At 44.0% G+C, this 20,769-nt stretch overlaps 2 protein-coding genes and 1 long non-coding RNA gene across 5 annotated transcripts in view; all 3 read right to left on the bottom strand.

The window, feature by feature from the left end:
• LOC119316576 (probable ADP-ribosylation factor GTPase-activating protein AGD14) overlaps positions 1–1,201 on the bottom strand; it is a 7,993-nt gene extending 6,792 nt beyond the window's left edge. For 2 of the 3 annotated variants that reach the window (XM_037590905.1, XM_037590906.1), the window contains exons 1-2: positions 1,041–1,201; positions 800–916 (exon numbers count right to left, since the gene is read on the bottom strand). In XM_037590905.1, the coding sequence (XP_037446802.1) occupies positions 800–898 (99 nt within the window). In that variant the 5' untranslated portion in view covers positions 899–916; positions 1,041–1,201. The remainder of the gene's footprint in view (positions 1–799; positions 917–1,040) is intronic. The other variant, XM_037590903.1, reaches the window with a different exon arrangement.
• Positions 1,202–10,746: 9,545 nt separating this feature from the next.
• Positions 10,747–17,364, bottom strand: LOC119316577 (replication protein A 70 kDa DNA-binding subunit-like). Its single transcript, XM_037590907.1, has 10 exons — positions 17,172–17,364; positions 15,620–15,695; positions 12,348–12,491; positions 11,983–12,256; positions 11,807–11,909; positions 11,600–11,730; positions 11,437–11,518; positions 11,211–11,343; positions 10,965–11,122; positions 10,747–10,886 (listed from the first exon to the last, which is right to left on the bottom strand). The coding sequence occupies exons 3-8, from the start codon at positions 12,489–12,491 to the stop codon at positions 11,271–11,273; spliced, it is 807 nt and encodes a 268-aa protein (XP_037446804.1). The 5' UTR covers positions 15,620–15,695; positions 17,172–17,364; the 3' UTR covers positions 10,747–10,886; positions 10,965–11,122; positions 11,211–11,270.
• Positions 17,365–18,196: 832 nt separating this feature from the next.
• LOC119316578 lies at positions 18,197–20,187 on the bottom strand. Its single transcript, XR_005153075.1, has 5 exons — positions 20,095–20,187; positions 19,938–20,006; positions 19,472–19,842; positions 19,120–19,192; positions 18,197–18,911 (listed from the first exon to the last, which is right to left on the bottom strand). It is a non-coding gene; the product is annotated as an uncharacterized LOC119316578 (long non-coding RNA).
• Positions 20,188–20,769: the final 582 nt, after the last annotated feature.

The raw sequence follows: 20,769 nt of genomic DNA on the forward strand, positions 1-20,769 counted from the left end.
GCCTAAACTCTCTGTGGATCTCCCGGCCTCTCTAATCTCCCTAGCTTTTTGGCCCCCCCTTGGATTTGGTTCACGCTCCGCCACTGCTCATGTGAATGGATATGTTGGGTCCTTCTGAGAATAGAATAGAACATGAACAATTGACAACAACTCATGGCACAAAATTATGCAGGATGCAAATGTGGCACTAACAATTAAGATTTAGTAACATCACTACTGTGCATCCCAACAACGAAACCACTGAACACACCACAGTAGCTTCAAAGAAAGGGTAAGAGTTGATTACCAAAATGATAGTCATCCAAATGGGCCTCGCAATCTACTACAGTTTCCACATTGGTAGCTTCGGTGGGCGCCTAGCCACTAAGGGAGTGCGTATAAAAGGGCCGCAAGCTCAACAAGGTGTGGCGAGCGATGAGCCACTAAGGGAGTGCGTATAAAAAGGCCTCGAGCTCAACAAGGTGTGGCGAGCGATGAGGCACCCATAATCCATCGCCACTTTCCTTATTATTAATAGCTTAGGCTCATGTTGCATCCCAACACCATGCTTGTGACTACCGTTTTATTTAGGACCACGGCATAATCTGCAGACCGAGGCTGCATTTTTCTCTAGCCCACCCAACAGGATGATGGTTTGACCCCCTACCAGTCCATGTCCATGAGAACCCTCGTACGCCATGCGCATTTGTGATTTGACAGATAGGCGCCATTTGCAGCAAACCATGGCGGGTGAGGTCAAGCGAGCTCAAACCCGACCACATTAAGGAAGCGAACTGGAGCAGGCTAGAGGGAAACCTACCAAATTGTTGCAGTTGATGCACCTCTTGTTGGCGGGCAGCTTGAGCAGACCGCGTATGACCCGCTCGTTCTTCTCGTCCTCCTTCACCCGGCTCGCCATCGCCCGCCGCAAACCCTGCTACAAAAACGAAGGAAACCCAACTATCAGCAACGACCCCCCGAAATGGCGCGAGATCCGGCGAGACCCCGCCAGATCCGCCCGCGATCACCACGTGCGCACCGACCAATCGACGAGCGCTCACCGGGAGAGCCCTCCTCGGGGCGAGAGCGAGATCCCGCGTGGGCGTGCAGAGGAACGGGGGGTGGGCCGACGCGAGGTGGCGGTGGCGGTGGCGACCAACGGAAAGGGCCCCCTTTGTCGCCGCTGAGCTGCTTCGCTGGGGCTGCGCGTGTTAGTAGAAAAGAGTTTTTTTTTCCTCGTCGTGGGGTTTTATTTACCGGCAGAGGAGAAGAAGGCAGCGCGACGGCTGCCGGTCAACTTGCGGGTGCAGACCGGCTGAAGCCGGTCGCCGGGCAGCGGGAGGGAGCCAGGGAGGCGGGTGTAGAAATCGGACGCTGCTTCGGTGCCGTAACTGCACCTGCAGTTGGGTCAATGGCATGTGGGCCAGCCGTCTGTTAGGCCCACATGTCACTGGCCCAACTGTAGATGCAGTTACGGCACTGAAGCTCAGTCGGTAGAAATCCAGACGGGCGATGTGGCCGGGGGATTTATGGGGCCCGCGTGGCAGGAACGGTGGTAGGGGGTTGGGGATGGTTCTCCGGTTTTGGCCTTATGGGTGGGGAGTGAGCTGGACGTGACCGTTCCATCATTTCTGCCGTGGTTTGTTTTTGGACTCGGGGAATGATCCCCGTTTAGGCTAATCATCGACAGTTTTTTTTCTGTTGTGAGAAACACTGCTAAGCTTTGTCGATTAATCAAAATGTTTACAGACATTGAGCAAAACATGTCGGCCCTGTTCTTTTGGTGGCTTTTTGGGGCTTTTAGAATAAGTTGCCCCTTACTCAACTTCATTCTTCCTAAAAAATTGATTGGGCTTTCAGAATAAATTAGGTAGGTGTAGGTTATTTCAGCTTATTCTAGTCTAGAAGCCAACAAAAGAATTGTCCATTAACAAAGCATCTTGCTTAGCTAGGTTGTGCGCTTTAAAATTATTACAATTTCTGGTCTCATGGACATATATATGTAGCAGAAGCAAAGTTCGGCGACCATGCTTGAATCTCATGAGATCTTGTTAACAGTGGATTTCTTTTAGATTAACAGGGAGGCCTCTCCCCGACTCCATTACCAGGATGAAATCAAATATAGTCTTATACAAACCAGCTCACTGAGAGGAGCAAGTCCAACGGCGGACTTGCAATTAGATGCTACTTCAAATCTCCAAAAAGATAGATCTTCATTTGATAAGCAAGGGGGGAAAGGGAAAGAGACTTTTTTTGCATATTTTATTGTTATTAATTCCTTGTTGGGCTCGACTGATTCGCTGAGTGCAGCCTGACATGTATGAACTGTAGTTAGAGGAGATGATTATTTTGTTTTTGTCTTTATGTTTTGGAAATGGACTCTAAGAAAACTTTTGCAGCTGGAAAGTTTATTCCACAAAAGGGAATAAATTTTCCAGCTCCAAAAGTTTTCTCCATGTCGTCGCTTGGTCCCACTCCTCTATCTCGTCCCATGTTCATCGGTTGTCGGAAGAGTGCGGACCCATCCCTTTCATTTTTCCTCGTGTTTTCGTTTCCCCGGCGGCATCGATGAGGTGACTGTGATGATGGAGCTTTGCAGTGAGGTCTCTTCGGCCTCTCCTTACCTCGACGACGTCTAATCCGTCCCTAACAAAGGGCCTGTGAGGATAGTGTCTTCATATTTGTTGGTTCTATTCAGATCTTGCAATTGGTGTTTGAATCAGTGGAAATAATTGGTTGGATCTTGGTGTGGTGATTTGACCTTTTCTTTTCTACGGCGTGGACTAGTTTTTTCAACCCTCCGGACTGGTGGTAAACGATTACAAGCATGTGATACTGATGTCTACTACGCAATTTTATTCTTGTAGACACATGTTGGGCCCCCAAGCGCAGAGTTTTGTTGGATAGTAGCAATTTTCCATCAAGTGGATGACCTAAGGTTTATCAATCCATGAGAGTGTAGGATGAAGATGGTCTCTCTCAAATGACCCTGCAACCAAATACAAGAAATCTCTTATGTCCCCAACACACCCGATACAATGACAAATTGTATAGGTGCACTAGTTCGGCGAAGAGATGGTGATAAAAGTGTAATATGGATGGTAGAAATATATTTTTATAATCTGAATAAATAAAAACAGCAAGGTAGCAAATAGTAAACGCGCACAAAACGGTGTTTCAATGCTTAAAAATAAGGCCTAGGGTCCGTACTTTCACTAGTGCAATCTCTCAACAGTGCTAAGATAGTTGGATCATATGATTATCCCTCAAAGTACAATAAAGAATCACTCCTGAGTTTCTATTAGCTGAGAACAAAAGATATGAATTGTTTGTAGGGTACGAAGCCGCCTCAAAGCTATTCTTTCCGATCGATCTATTCAAGAGTACGTACTAAAATAACACAAAGCTATTGTTTCCGTTCAATCTATCCTAGAGTTCGTACTAGAGTAGCACCAGAGCATATTCATATTCGTAATACTCAATCCACACAAAGAATTATAAAGAGACCCCAAAGTTTCTATCGGAGAAAAACGTGCATCAACCCCTATGCATAGATTGCCCCAATATCACCGTGGGAATCCGCGAGTTGAATGCCATAACGATATCAAGTGAATCAATAAGATACCCCAATTGTCACCTCAAATATTCATACCGCAAGACATATATCATGTGTTCTCATCTCTGAATATTCAATCCGATATGACAAAACTTCAAAGGGTAAAGATTCAATCCATCACAACAAGAGTATAGAGGGGAGAAACATCATATGATCCGACTATATTAACAAAGCCCATGATATAGATCACGAGAGAGAGAGAGAGATTAAACACATAGCTACTGGTATAAACCCTTAGCCCCAAGGGTGGACTACTCCCTCCATGGCCAGGACTGCTACCCCGTAGAGGAGGAGAGATTCCGGAGGTGTCTAACCTGCTTCAACCGAAGACTTGGCATGTATTTCAAGTATATCTGTTAGATTCGGCATGTAACCCTAGATGGCAATCGACCATGTGTAACCCTAGACACCCCTGATGCATATATAAGCCAGAAGGTTTAGTCCGTAGAGACATTCATTCATTCATCATCATCGCCATTACCCCTAGGGTTTAGACCACAACTTATGATCTCGAGGTAGATCAAATATGTACTTTGGTACATCCATAATATAAGCAAGAGCGGGACACAGGGTTTTACCTCCTCAAAGAGGGCCGAACCTGGGTAAAAGCATCAAGTCCCTTATCTCTTGTAACCCATTGATCCAATCTCACAGCTCGGGTCCCCCTACCCGAGGTATGACGATTCTGACACCGACTTTGGTGCTTTCATTGAGAGCTCGTTGTTGGATCACCAAGGATTGATGGCTTGCTTACAGATTGATGGCAGTATTGGCTGCGGTGACATCTTCATCCCCCACCAACTTTTCGCCTTTGGCAGCATCGTGCTGCATGTGGATCCGACCGGCCGTTTGGACCATGTCGAGAACTTTGCCCCAAATAGGTCGTCATGTTCGGAAGCCTGGTGTACATCATAGGTGCCCGAGGTGACCTAGTCCTTTCAGAAGGGATCTTAGATCAACTCAAAGATCCCTCTAGCACAAGAAGTCCGGAACAGGTTTCCGATCTGATCCTCGAATCCGACCTTCCAATGGAACCAACCCCGAAGATAGATCTGGTGGTGACCACATCCGATCTAACCCCTACCTCCTTAGATGATGGCCCAGAGTCGAATTCCTATTAGGACTCGACGACGGTCTCTAAGGCGGCTTCTTTGCCGCCGACCTAGGGTCGGCCCGGAGCGATCGAGATGAAGGATCCGCATCAAGCAGCCCAAACAAACCATTTCAAATCGTCCCGGCTTACAGCCAGGTTCTAGATACCGAGGAGCTCTCGCAGATAAATGAGGTGTTGGACCGGATCCAGAACCTGGCGATCTCATCCGCCGTTTATGATCAGATCAGATGTAAAGTCGACGATAGGGAAATTTTCATCCCGCCCACCACCCACCTAGTCGCCATGGTCAAGGACCTAACTGACACGCTTGACTATGGCTCCGACGACGCCATTGATATGGAGGAAGACGTCCACGACAACACTGGAGAAATCTCACCCGCGAGGAGGCCTTTAGGGAAAACTTCCAGGGCACCTACGTTCAGCCCCCGGATGCCAATGACCTCAGCCACATCGTACAGAAGGAGGGAAAATCCGCTCGCAAATTTTGGAACCGATTCTTAACTAAAAAGAACCAGATCGACAATTGTCCTGATGCTAAGGCAATTGCAGCATTAAAGCATAGCATCCTGGGTGAATGGCTCGTTCGACAACTTGGACAGGATAAGCTGAGAACCATGGCAGATCTTACCTCGCTAATGACCTACTTTTGCACAGGCGAGGATAGTTGGCTTTCCCGTAGCTCTGACGGGAATGATTCTGGCACCTCGGAAGCACGCAACAGGAATGGCAAGTCTAGGCGCAACAGAAACGCGCGCCGGAACAAGAACAACGGTAGTGACTGATACGTCTTCAACGTATCTATAATTTTTGATTATTCCATGTTGTTATATTATCAATCTTGGATGTTTTATAATCATTTTATAGTCATTTTATATCACTTTTGGTACTAACCTATTGACATAGTGCCAAGTGCCAGTTCCTGTTTTTTCCGTGTTTTTTACATCACAGAAAATCAATATCAGACGGAGTCCAAATGCCACGAAACTTTACGGAGATTTTTTATGGACCAGAAGGAACAAGTTAGGCCCTGGTTGCACCTGGGGGGAGTCCCGAGGAGGGGACAACCCATCAGGGCGCGCCAGGAGGCCCAGGCGCGCCCTGGTGGGTTGTGCCCACCTCGAGTGCCCCGGGACTGCCTCTTTGCTCTATAAATACCCAAATATTCCAAAAACCCTAGGGGAGTCAACGAAATATTCATCCAGCTGCCGCAGAGTCCAGAACCACTAGATCCAATCTAGACACCATCTCGGATGGGGTTCACCACCTCCATTGGTGCCTCTTCGATGATGTGTGAGTAGTTCTTTGTACACCTTCGAGTCCGTAGTTAGTAGCTATATGGCTTCATCTCTCTCTCTTGATTCTCAATACAATGGTCTTTTGGAGATCCATATGATGTAACTCTTTTTGCGGCATGTTTGTTGGGATCTGATGAACTTTGAGTTTATGATCGGTCATATATTTTTATATCCATGAAAGTTATTTGAGTTTCTTTGATCTGTTATATGCATGATCTCTTATAGCCTCGTATTTCTTCTTCGATTTGGGTTTTATTTGGCCAACTTGATCTATTTATCTTGCAATGGGAAGAGGTGCCCGGTAGTGGGTTCGATCTTACGGTGCTCGATCCTAGTGACAGAAAGGGAACCGACACGTATGTATCGTTGCTACTAAGGATAAAAAGACGGGATCTATATCTACGCAATAGATAAACGGATCTTGTCTACATCATGTCATCGTTCTTATTGCATTACTCCGTTTTTCCGTGAACTTAATACACTAGATGCATGCTGGATAGCGGTTGATGTGTGGAGTAATAGTAGTGGATGCAGGCAGGAGTCGGTCTACTAATCTTTGACCTGATGCCTATGTGATGATCATTGCCTGGATATTGTCATAATTATTTGAGGTTCTATCAATTGCCCAACAGTAATTTGTTTACCCACCGTTTGCTATCTTTCTCGAGAGAAGCCACTAGTGAAACCTACGGCCCCCGGGTCTTCTTTCTCATATATTTTCTTGCGATCTACTTTTCCTTTGCATTTTTATTCAGATCTATTAAACCAAAAATTCAAAAATACTTTGCTGAAATTTATTTTATTTGCGATCTATTATTTCAATCTACTACAATTTCTGGCATCGTTACCCAAAAGGGGCTGACAACCCCTTTAACACGTCGGGTTGCAAGGTGTTGTTATTTGTGTGTAGGTGTTGTTTATGTTGTGTTGCTTGGTTCTTCTACTAGTTTGATATCCTTGGTTTCTTCACTGAGGGAAATACCTACTGTCGGTGTGCTGCATCATCCCTTCCTCTTTGGGGAAATACCGACGTAGTCCTAGCAGACATGAGCTTTTCTGGCGCTATAGTCAAAGAGCAATCAAAAGGAATTTCTGACGCCGTTGCCGGGGAGGATCTTATTCATAACCAGGTTCCTAATCATAAATCTCATCTCCTTGCAATTTACATTATTTTCCATTTGCCTCTCATTTTCCTCTCCCCCACTTCACAAAAATTTGCCGTTTTATTCGCCTCTCTTTCTCGTTCGCCGTTTTCTTGCCGGATATGTTTTTGCATGCATCTTTGTTCGCCGTTATGGATAGTTCTACTTCTATTGATTGCGCTCCCGAGGACGAAGTCCTCAACTTTAAACAAAGGGGAGGAGAAAATTTAAAAGATGCTTGGTATAGAATTTGCAATGCTCGTAATAGATCTATCCGTAAGCAATCTACCATTGTGCTTTTGCGTTGTTTTTATGTTGGCATCACCACTTGGTATAGATTCGTCCTTGATACGATTACCGGTGGCAATTTCTTAATGAGTCCTCCTTTTGATGCCCTTAATGCTATGGGAAATTTAGTGGGTTCACCACCTCTTATGGTTAATGAAACAATTTTGACTCTTGGGCACGTTATGGAAAGATTAGATGCTATTGAAAAGAAAATGATCACCGAAGATCATATGAAAATAATATATAAAAAGCATAATTTTGCTACTCATCTTGGGTCAAAAGCGGGAGATATTTTTAAGTTGTTAAAAGAGAGGGGTACTTTAGTCCATGAACGAATAGAAGAAAGTCCGTCTCGAATCGATAAATTGGAAGAAATCTTTAGTAATCTAAGCACGACTTTTACTACCACTAAAATTACTGAGGAAACTCCCGTAAAGAGTAGGAAATCCAGGAACAAGGGTGCAACTTCTAGCAATAGTAATAATGGACATCTTAAGATGATTAGTGTTCACCCGGATTTTGTTGAAGTGATAAGAGATCCTTTTTGCAAGAAAGAAATCTTTGAATTTATTCCTAGGAGTATTGTTATTGAAAATCTTTATGCTAAATCCTTGAATGATTCTAAGTGTTTGATTGAAGAGTTGAACAAGGATGACAAAACTTAGATCCTTGATTTATGCTTAGGTAAGGGCGTAAAACTATAGCGCTTGTTGGGAGGCAACCCAATGAATAAATTTATTTTTGCTTTTTGATTCATGTTCTTGTGTGTTAGCACAATTATGCTACTGCTATGATTGTGTTTTTTATGTTTTAATTAGTGTTTGTGCCAAGTAAAGCCTTTAGGATCTTCTTGGGTGATAGTTGTTTGATCTTGCTAAAAAAGCAGAAACTTTTACACTCACAATATTAACTAGGTAGGAAGTGCAGCTTGCCGCACCCCTGCTGGTGTGGTCATTTCCAACTCGGTAACAAAATAACTGGAAGTGATTAAATGCAGAACATCAAATGAGATCATAGTATAACCGTCATTAACTATCATTACCAAATGATCATAAATTGAAGTAATTGATAACAACATATGATCAATACATAAGAGGTCACATGTGCATGATCGATCATGTTTAAGTACACACATGATGATATTACATCGACGGTTCTTTAGTTCAGTTGGTAGCAGATGGCTTAGCATACACTAATAGTTGATCTCAAGTCTTATACAGACATGTCCTGTCTGATAGCATAGAGGTAGGATACACACATACTTAGACTACAATAGGCAAGGGGTATCAGTCAAATGCAGACACATTCGCTGCCTGATATGGTCGAGGTAGAGCAGACATAATGTACAATAAGGGCAATGCAAATTTTTGCACCAACTTAGAAAGCCCAACGATAAACCAAAAGCGCTTCATCCTCCTCTTGTGGCTGATTCATCAAGCATTTTCATCATTTCTTCACGCATCCACAAACAAAAGGATAAGGTCCTGGATACACATAACGAACCACGGATCAACTGAATGCTCATCACAGTAGTCATTGAAGCAAGGAGAAGATCAAACGGACGTACCAAAAGGGCGAGCACTCAACAACACCTGACCTCTTCGGTCTCAGGCCCTCCTTGCCTTTTTGGTTTTTTGAATGGTGGTGCCCTCAACAGCCAATGGCACCTCGCTTAGTTCACAATAGAGAGGGAAAACAGTCAGACCCACCTACTCGTCAGCGATGGATCAAATAGGAAGCACTGGAGGCAAGTAGAAGTATATACCTTGTAGTACCGTCCACCTCTTCACCTAGGACAGCAGGACCATCGCCCAGCGTTGCATTTTCCTAGAAGCCCAAAGAACACGGCAACTCAATTAGATAAACATGTTACTGATATTGATCCAATGCTTGCAAAAGATGGAAGGAACACCTTAGATTTGTCAACTGGGAACAAAGGCTTGCGAACATCAGCATTCGTTAGTTTGGTTTTAGAAAGGCCTTTCTTCAAGCCACTGTCATTGTAGACAACAAAATAAACAATCTTCAGTCAATAACAATGACCTAGACATTGACACAGCTCTCAATCAAGAATTGGTTTGTTTGTTAGATCTAATTCTTGTTGTATCTAGGTCATCTCTTTCCACTGAAACCATACCGAGTACAACAAAAATGTAGAAATGCTGTCTCAAGATAAGCACCAGAAGTCAGCTAAGACAGACAAAGACTACAAATTGAAAGGCATCTTAATATACATATGGTCTACCCGAAGGCGACCAAGGACAATGACAAGGAGGTGCTAATGCTCTTTGATGCAACAATCTTTTATTCATAAAACTTGTATTCCTTAGCTATTCATAACTTGTATCCTTAGCTAAATATTTTATTCAATGTTAATATGTTGATGTTGTTTCAGAAGTTATAGGACACACAAGAGGCATATCGACTGCGATTTTGTAGACTGAGCTAGATACTTGTATGCTTTTTGTAAGATGGACGCCATCAGAAGACATGCATTAACCTCGAGCCTGGTCCGAGGTACATTAGAACTATGAACTATCAATCAGCTGATCTCAAAGGATATGTATAGAGTGAGTGCAATACGCCAGTTGTCAAAATAAAAACCAAAGCATAAATTAAAATTAAGAACTTTAGGTATCTTGTCAACCAACCACAAACCAAACATGAGTAGATATGAATGCTAGTACTTTGACACAATTGTATGGTAACTGACAATTATCATGCTTGCTTATGTAGCCACACACATGTATTTCACATGGAGTACTTTATTGACAGGACAACCCATTAACCCACCTTTTACTGACAGACGGCGGGGAAGCAAGGGTCGATTGAGAGCCAAGAGTAACAACAACCTAAACAACATATCGGTTAGAGCTAATAAGAATAACTGCACAACCGAAAATAGCAACAACTTACATGCAAGATACACCACACAAAATCATACCTTTGCAGACTGATCACCGGAGATGGGCAGGACCGAGACAGATCCAGCAGGTAATGCAGGAAGAGAAAAAGCACCAGTATCGATAGAGAAGCTTCCAACGGGCAACACTAAGGGTGATACATCACCAGAACCAGGACACCCCACATCACCAGTAGAAGGTCCAGAGGAATCTGCCTTGCGATATAAAACTGCAGAGCTCGAGGTCTTTTCCACAGGCACATCTATCTTGATAACTTGGAAGGATGTCTCCTCGGCATCAGGCATAAAGCTCTTTGAAGAGATAGACACCACAAATCTATACTTCTTGCCAATCAAAGTGGATATGTATTTAGGGATGGCTGGGTCTCCACGTGCTATTTCAACAATCTCATCAAGGGTTGTACGACTGGAATACCCTTCATGCAGCAAAGTGATCAAAGATTTAGCAACAATCTCTTTTCCAACCCTGTCGAAGAAAATAAACTCGGCCTCCCTTGAATCGCTAGTGCATCTAAAGCATATGCGATATCTATACGAAATGACACATTAGTTTACAGCGAAAAGGAGAAGAAAAATGTGCATGATGAATAAAAGTATAGAATAATACCTTGGCATTGCGTCGGTGGAGGCACATGTGGGGTCAATGCACCTGTAGACAGGGCCATGTCGCTGTGCTGTTTTATGGCACTTCTCACAAGACATGAACCACCAACGCTGACCAGGACTGAGCCTGTACAAAGTGACCGAGCAGAAGAAACGCGTGCTCTGCAAAGAAATGACGTACCAGAATATCAGAATATATCATAGCTAAAAATCCCACACCGCCACACACAAACAAACGTAAGATGGTCACCTTATTCTCATAGATGTTCAAGTCGAGAAGTTGACCAACTGTTTTAGTTTGTAGATTGACCTATGCACTTTTCTCATCTGCGGTTTGACCAGGAAGAATAATTTTCTTTACAAGAGAGAACTTTCCTTGGAGGCTACACAAATCGGAGAAGAAGAAATAAGTGCAGAGTCAAAATAGCATATGGACAAAATAGAAAGCAACAAACAGCCCAGTACAATCGTAGCACCTTTCGTGAAATTGGGTGATGTCAGATATATCATCATTAATGTACCATCGGCATGCTGCGCTACCACTAACCCCCCTGCGTCCTAAAAAACATTCAAGAAAAACACCAAGTCAAATAGAAAGCGCCAGATAATAAAATAGGCTTCACCTTATCTAGGACTAACCTTCATAGTTTTTAACCAGGGTCCCAACGATTAGAGCAATGACTGGTCCAGTTTGGCCTATCTGCATGACATCATCTCCATCAAAGGCCTTTGCCTGCTCTCCCCACAGTACGACATTGATCTGGTATCCACTGCACACACAAAAGAAGAGAATTGATATGAAATCTAGCAATGTCCAGAACACAAGGCAAATAGTGATCAACAAACCTCAGGTCAGCAAGAGTGATAGTTCGCTTTACATAAGGCTCAGCTCTGTTAGAGCTGTGGTATACCATGGCATCAGACACACCGACAATAAGTCCTAGGATGTCTACATAATCAGAGGGAGGACAGTTAAAAGCATAGACAGAGAAGCTGCAAAAATAAGAAGGCAATAAACACACCTGTGAAATAGTCAGGGGTCTCAACCGGCGCAGGAAGATGAGCCAAAGCGGTGAGCAAGTAAGTACAGAATGGGAATTCAATCTCTTCATTAGCTGGAGGGTCGGTTGTGGTAAAACGGTTGAATCTGATCATATGTGGTCCAGCGACAGGCTTGAAATAGCGTTTGTTTGGAAACACCAAGAACTGAGAAATCACATAAGCGCAGCCTTCACGAATCCTTGACGCAAATGTAGGAACCGGTTTCTCAGAAATCTCAGCATACATGTGGTTGCCCTGCAAAGGCAGAACAATTATGAGTACACATAAGTCTCAGCCAACATCCAAAACTAACATGGAACACATAATTCAAGATGAAAGCAAGTACCACGGCATCCATAAGAACCATGCTAGTGTGCTTGATCGGACCAGTGTCAGTGCCTCCACGATGGTTCCATAGTCGCGAGACATACACATAGACTGAATCGTTGCTATTTCCTTGGACAAGCTCATCTAAAGCAACGATCGCCATCTGTAGCAGAATAACAACAACAAAAGTACATCATTTGTGGACAAAGGAATAGTACTAAACCCAGTAACACAGGCAAAGGTGGCAATTTGTTACAAGAGTCACATAGACAAAAGATTCATCCAACAGATTCACAACACCAAGCATAATAGGCGTAGACACAAACAAAAGACCAGCCACACCAACCACATGCATGAACAAAAGATCAAAGAAAACATCGAACTTATATATAGCTAACCCAAAGGGTATCTCCAAAAACAGGCGTTGTACATAGTTAAGAATCACCTATCCAGATCATGGAAGGATCCCAGCAGATCGCAAGATCTCTGGGAAGACCACATTTTTAGTCTCGGAGCCACATGTACCATCCTCGCACTATATAAGGATTTTCAAAGAATTCCTCGAAGTAACACGGGAAACTGCCACATACAGCTGGCCGTGCGTGAAGACATGTTTCTTAAGATAGAGACCAACAGCAGACAAAGTTTGTCCTTGGCTCTTGTTTATTGTCATAGCATAGCACACACGTACAGGGAACTGCCTACGTCGAAGCACAAAGCGTGATTTTGTTTGTTTTGCCGTCAATTCTATCCGGGGATATAGACAATATCACCCACGTGCGAACTAGTCATAATAACAGCCTCAATGACACGATCAGCTAGGTCCTTCACAATAAGTCTCATGCTGTTACACAGACCATTTGCCTGGCTCAGGTTTCTGAGAAGCATGATAGGAACACCCCTTTTAAGAGTCAACCTATGATTTGGAAAATTAATAATCTTAACAGTATTCAAGTACTCAGTAGGGTAGAAAAGGTTTCCTCTCGCACGACCTCTCCTGAGGTATCTATGGAATCGGCACTCAGGTAATCTTTGCCAACAGAAGGAACTAAGTCCATCACATGAGTATTGATCTCCTCGGCAAAATCATTAGTAGTCGACAGAATAGCCCTTCCTTGCAGATAGGCGGCATTCATATAGTTAGACTCAAAGTCATTGTAAATAGAAGAAACAATGGCCCCTATGTGATCACCGTCCGTTTTAACCAACAGATCATCAGGTATTTCTATACAAGAAGGGTCAGATTCATCCCCTTTACGCGTGGTAGGTAATCTACCCTCTCCAAGATCGAGGACCCATTTACTAAATAGTGCAACACTTTCCTGCACACTGGGATCTGCATCTGGCACATCCAAACGCATGTTAACAGTAAGGGACAACACTTTGACAAATCGCCACAACGGAGAATTGGTAATTGTTGCGTCAACTATCTGAGGCCTGGTACCACCCTCAATAACAGGAAGAATTTGTCTAAGATCCCCACCTAATACCATAACCATCCCACCAAACGGGACATCAGAGAGTAAAGGGTCATCTGCAGAAAGGACATCACGCAATGTCCTATCTAAAGCCTCAAAACACCTTCTATTCGACATAAGCGCTTCATCCCAGATTATCAAGGAGGTCACCTTCAACAGTTTATGCAGGCGTGAGCCTCTCTTTATATCACATACCATTTCATCATCATTATCAATCGGTATTTTAAAACGGGAATGAGCAGTCCTCCCACCTGGCAATAAGAGCGACGCAATACCAGAAGATGCAACAGTTAAAACTATCTCCCTTTTACCCCGTAAGAAAGCACAAATAGCATTCCATAGGTAGGTTTTCCTGGTACCCCCATACCCAGAAACAAAAAAGAATCTTGGCTACTTGGCCTGAACACATTGTAATATCGCCTTGTAAGCAACAATTTGATCAACATTCAGGTTCTGAAGCAAGACTACCGCTTCTTTAGCTAAAGTAGGTGCATCATAAGATAACTCCTCATGGATTAATCGATTTTCAATAAATAATCCAGTGTCGCTGATCCGTGGTGGAAAATTAAATTTACTTATGTTAGAACCACGTTTCACAAATAGCTCAGCTAATTCATCGAGAAGCATGTCTCTAAGTCTTGACACAGGAGGATCATAAGATTTGTTATTTAAAGCGGATCTTAGCCCATGTTTGATGTCATCAGCCATACTCTCCCAATATCGTTCAAAGAAGTTCATTTCATCCTTAACAATACAATGAATAAGCATGGTCACAAACAAATGCCTAAGCCGGTGCCCAAACCCCCAAACCACCACTTCATCAAATGCAATGTACCATTCATTATCATCGCCTAATAAACCCCGAGCAGCACACACCTCTCTAAAGGTAGGATAAACACGCCCTTCATAGGTCCTAAGGTCAACATAATATCTACAACCCTTAACAATCATTAGAAGCATTCGCAGGTAATACAGTTCACCAACAGAAGGATAGACATAGTAGACACGACCAATCTTTTGACAACCTTCTCTCTCGTGCCATGATCTCGTTTCGGAATCCCATGTCCATTCAGTCGGGAAATCACAATATGTTAAAGATCGAGCATGTTCATGCAAAGCATTTGCAACAAACCATTCAGTGAGCATGGCTTTTTTCAAGAAGTCTGAATCAACAATTTTCTTAAGGTCAGTTTCGGGACGAAAGCGAATAGCATTCATTCCAGGAAGGTGAACAGGGAGCCTCTCTACTGAAGGAAACCTACAGTGTATGTCGTACCCAAATATACGCCACAATCCATCATATTCACATATGAACCGACATTGTAAATACTCTTTGACCTCATCCATCGGCCCTCCATCTTCTATCCCATCAATTTTACCCTTACCCTTCGACTTCTCTAATAGGACTTTCGAGTAATCGACGCCTTTAGTCTTAAACAAATACTTCATGACCTGGGTTTTGTTACACCACTCAACATCAATATGACCCTGGAAACGCTTAAGCACAACCATATTATAAGGAACCACCCACCTGTTATCAAGATAGTGCCCATTTTTATAAATTGTATGATCGTTGTCACGATGTCGATATAACGCAAACCCGTCTTCATCTATGACTGTTTCGTCCCTAAATTCCTTAGGAAAAAAAATTTAGAACAACACCCTTTCTTCATGCAAACACATTTATCGTTCATTTTACCACACGGACCGTGCATCATGAATTCAGAGACTAAGGCGTAGCCTAGAGGGTCCCCCAGTGGATCTGGTATCTCAGCAAAAATAAATGCATCTATGCCATCAGGTCCTATCATACCTTGTTCTCCCTTCCGCCAGATGAGTATGTGAGCGTGAGGTAGTCCCCACTTCTGGTGCTCAACAGTATAAAAGCACTACAAAATACACAAAAGGTATTAAATAATTTAGCATCAACACATAGCAGATATCATACAAACAGATAGTAGGCACAACAAAGGTGATAAGAACAGCAAAATGTAGTACCAGCCTTTACTTTTCCAAAGGCTTTTCTGGACGTAATATCATGGAGATACTCAATCAGCTTCATGTGGTAAACCTTGACAACAATATCTGCCCTGTCATGTGGTTTTTGTCCCGGTTCTAGCGTCTGTGTAATTTCTGGCCACTTGGGGTTGCAGGTGAAAGTGGTGAATATGTCAGGTGCACCGTGCACCCGGCATATGGCAAGGCCATCCTGAAAGTTCTCTTGAAAGTAACGACGACCACCGGTGTGGCTCGAAGGCAGGATAATCCTTTTACCTAAAGTCGCACCATCAACACAACCACCACCAACGGCATCAATGATGCCCTGCATATGCTCAGATCTAAGTTTATCTTGGTTTCTCAGTATGTACCATAGTCTATTTTCGTCAATGCAAGCTCGTGCATCAACAACAGCCTGGGACGACAAAAGACCATAACACAAGAATGGGTTTGGCTGGTCACCTCTATAATGGCATACATAACGATAGTAATCCTGCATGGTCATCTTTCTGCGTGTATTTTTAGTAGGTGCACTACGAGGAGCAGCAACTAACGATGAACCAGGAGACATACCAACATTCCCAGTACTACCAGGCACATCGATATCATCAGCTAGCTGAACAGACATATAAGGAACATCTATCTGAAACCCCATTTCCCCACACGGAAAAGCAAGGGATACTGCAAAGGCATAAATGCAGGTTTAAGAGAAGCGATTTGTTGCAGGCCTTCTGAACGGCTGGAAATAATTATATCACGTGCAGAGGTTTCAACGGTAAGGTCACCCACAATCAAAGCAGCAAGCCCCGCAGACGTGGGCAAACTGAACTATGGGCCATCACCATCGGAAGGACCAATGATTTGTATGGAAATTTCTTCCATAGGCTCATCCCCACTATCTTCTATGATTTTACTTGCCTCTCTAAATTTCTGTACCAATGGATTGAACTCATTAAGCATATCTCTCAGGCCAACCACTATATCCTCATCTATTTGGTCCATAGGCTTATCATCCGGATTTAAAGCACACATCCTATGGGCAATCTCATTCGCTGGATCATATATATAAAGCTCGGCAAATTTGGGAGTGTTAGGGTCTTTTGGCAAGAGAGAACATATGCGATGAGACACTTGGCCACTAATTTTAAAGACCTTGGGACCCCGAGAAGCATTCAGCGAACGATCAATAGTAGCACCCATCGAGGTGAAGGCGAACATACAATTGTATTGACGTATATTTCGGAGGAATTTCTTGGCACGAGAAGTTCCATCAAAATGGAGAAGCTCCCGGAGAAAAGCCGGGAGCTCCTTGTAAGGAGGGATAGAAACCTGACCACCTTTGCAACAAAGATTGTAGACAATCTTACGTTTTGTATATGATGATTTTCCCTGTACCCTCTCCTCGTACCAGAAATAAGCACCACAATATCCACAGATATAATCTGGTGTACCAAGGTACGATACATATGCATATGAAGCTAATAGCCCCAACGAAAAACAAACACCAATTATAAAGCACAAGGCAAATCACAAGGCAACAAACAAACAAATCCAAGGACAATGATACCTTTAAGCGACTCAGCAAATGCATGATCGAAACCACGCCAGTCTTTCGGCAAAGGGCCCATAACAATATGGTCTAGCATGTCAGACAAAACTAATAAGTCCAGGTGGGTCTAAGATTGAGCTAAGCAATTGGAAAATGAATGGACCTTCAAATCCAGAATGGCGCAGCTTTCTAATAGCCTTGCGCTTCCTGCGGTTCAACGTTGCCTCAACCTCACTCACATAGGGTAACCAACCATCTCCTAAACATTGGCCAGGGAACACAAGAAGAACAACATCAGATGCTATCACAAGGCCAAGGGTCTGTATTACTAAGCGGGATCAGGTAGCTGCAACTTACGTTTACGTTTGCGATTCTCGAGCCCAGGTGGGGCACGGGGCACATAACGCGGCCGAATGATAGGAGGAGCAAGATGAATTCTAGGAGGAGAAGGAAGTGTGCCACCAACCCTACTACGCCCACGCCCCCTTCCATGGGCAGGGCCACCAACAGCAGCATGCCCTCGCCCCCTTCCACGGGAAGGACCATCAGCAGCAGCGGCACGCCCGCGCCCCCTTCCACGGGTAGGACCATCAGCAGTGGCACGCCCACGCCCCCTTCCACGGGCAGGGCCATCAGCAGCGGCACGCCCTCGCCCGCTTCCACGGGCAGGGCCATCAGCACCGGCACGCCCTCGCCCGCTTCCACGGGCAGGGCCATCAGCAACGGCATGCCAGCGCCCGCTTCCACGGGCAGGGCCATCAGCAGCGGCACGACCGCGACCCGGTCCACGGCCAGGAGGCATTGAAGGCCTAAAAGTACATCCTAAGCATAACCCAAGTCCAGAGAACATGATGGTTAAAGAGCCACATACACACATTTCGTACAATCCAGCATGATCTCAGCATGACAATTAGGAAACGGTGGTTAAAGTAGCAACAATGAACATAACGATGATTAAGTAGGTACATAACAAATACAAATAATGTCTAAAGAGCAGTTCATTTATCTGAATACAGCCACACCAACTCCGATGTACATTTTAGGAGCAATGGAAAACGAAAGAAATAGAAACAACTCACACAATATAAATAAAAACTAAATATTGCACGCCATCGAGACCAATCTGGCGTGCAACATCTGCCGCTGCAAAAGGACATCATGGTCAATCACAGCAGCAAGGGCATCGGCACAACCAACAGGCATCGCAGACCTAAGCATCATTGCAGCTAAAAGAACTACAGAGCGAGCAAGCTCCCTGTAAGTCGACATACACTCAAAATTATAGTCCAGAATCACAAACCCATACAAATTCTGTAAGAAGCAAATGGCCTGGAAAGCAGCCTTCTCGTAAAGAGAGAAAAAATCCACACCATCTTGAGCCCAAAAAAACCTCCTCATGCTCCCGGAATCGCTTCCGGGCACATCAAATTCGAGCTCAACTCCTCCGAGCATGACCCCATCGTCCATTATCTCTCTCAAGTACGAATGGAATGGCAACGAACACCGGGTGGCAACCACATCCAATAGATGCATACACGAACAACTCACAACAAACATCCTGCCACCCACAAAATATAACCTAGAATAAGGCCACTCACACAAAAAGCTAGAAAGCACCCCAAAACCAAAACTTAGAACCGGTCAGCCAGAAGGTAGTGCCCAAAAATAGACCCCACCATAGATCAACATGCAATGGTAAAGGGAGCTGACACGGCAAAGTCTAAGACAGTAATAACAGTAACATAAAAAAGTTAGAAGAAAAGCACCTGAGAGCTAGGCGAAACGTTTCAATGGGAATGAATAACAGCTAGAAACACCACAACAACTGCAGCGACGAACCTGGCACATAACAGCAAGCATAATTACAGTTTATCAGAAGCTTCCCACAGAAATGCATCATTACTTAGTGATGTGCAGGACAACACATCACATACCATCATCATTTTACAATGAGGAGCGAGTTATGTGCCGAACAACACAAACTACGAATGTTGTACAACCAATCTTACACATTAGAAATAACAACACCCAAGATTATAAAAGATACTGCCAATTGTTTAGTGCTTGATTTTACAACACACCAACTGAGATAAAACAACAGCAACCGAGTGCACACACCTCACAACCGTCATCCAATCACACTTGCTAGCATCCATGATTTGCATCTGTCACAAGCTGTCATGGTAAATCTCCTAAACCTGAACATATGTAACGACTGTACATCCATTCGCCTTGCATAGTCTTCACGTGAATACATAATCACTTTGATACCTAACTATGATGTATAAATTGTCATAGTTCAGTTTGATTGTAATCTTACATACCCAAACCAGACAACCATGCAACGACAACAGCGAACAGTTAAAGAATCAACAAAAATAAACGCATATGTGGATGGTTCAGATCCGCATCTGAAACAAAAAAACAGGACCAAGCACGGTCAAATCCGAAGAAGGAACAAACCCTCGCACCAAACCCTATCCACCTCCCTGTTCATCCGCAAAGAACAACCACGGGGTGAGGCACGCACGGACACACAGTGAGCAAGAAAAATGAAAGAACTAACAAAGAAAGAAGAATGAACCTTTCCCATGGCGACGACCGAGCAAACGACGGACGACGGACGCGCGCATGTGGCCAAATCCGGAACCAACTGCAGCACGAGCACAAAGTCAGCCTAGCCGTGAGGAACGATCGCGAGAAGAGGAAGGATGGATGGAGAAGAGTGCGGGACGACGGACCTGAGGCGAGGCGAGCACGTCAGCTCCAAATCTAGACCGAGCGGCGGCGGCACAAAGAAGCTAGGGTTCGTGAGTGGGGGGAAGTGAGGAGCGAGGGGGGAAGGCGGCTGCGGTCACGTATGTGTATCGCCTCCTGGCCCAAGAAGCAAAGTGACGAAAATGCCCCGGTGGGGGCACAATATTTACATATTGATGCAATTGGAATTTTATCCGACGGCCGAGCACGATCGCGGTAAAGATCCGGCGGCCCATAGCGATCTGATCTGAGATCAGACGGTCAGTATTGGACAGGGAAATCGATCGGACGATCCACATTCGCTAATCGATGTGAGAAGCTCATTCCCTCCGGGTCTTTACTCCTGGGATTTTCATTTTTTACCAGAGAGCGATAAAATACCCATTCCACTTGCAATAGATCAATATACAAATTTCTCAGGTCGTCCTAATTTTTTAGAATTTTTGCAGTTACAGAAGTATTCGAAATAGTCATATTTCTACAGACTGTTTTGTTTTGACAGATTCTGTTTTCTTTGTGTTGTGTGCTTATTTTGATGGCTCTATGGTTTTCTTTGATGAGTTTTTGCATAGAAAAGTTGGAATACAATAGATATAGTACAAAAACAAAATATGAATTGGTTTGATACATCACTTATAATAGTGGTTTATTATTCTTAT

This window comes from Triticum dicoccoides, chromosome 6A (genome assembly GCF_002162155.2).
Source record: "Triticum dicoccoides isolate Atlit2015 ecotype Zavitan chromosome 6A, WEW_v2.0, whole genome shotgun sequence".
In the NCBI taxonomy this organism is placed as follows: domain Eukaryota; kingdom Viridiplantae; phylum Streptophyta; class Magnoliopsida; order Poales; family Poaceae; genus Triticum; species Triticum dicoccoides.

What these genes read in the sequence shown, in the direction of transcription:
- LOC119316577 (XM_037590907.1), bottom strand. Translation starts at nt 12,491, where the DNA reads ATGGCGATCGTTGCTTTAGATGAGCTTGTCCAAGGAAATAGCAACGAT. An exon ending in CCTGGTTAAAAACTATGAAG is followed by an intron (nt 11,519 to 11,599) that starts GTTAGTCCTAGA and finishes AATGTTTTTTAG; the next exon opens with GACGCAGGGGGGTTAGTGGT. An exon ending in ATCACCCAATTTCACGAAAG is followed by an intron (nt 11,344 to 11,436) that starts GTGCTACGATTG and finishes CGATTTGTGTAG; the next exon opens with CCTCCAAGGAAAGTTCTCTC.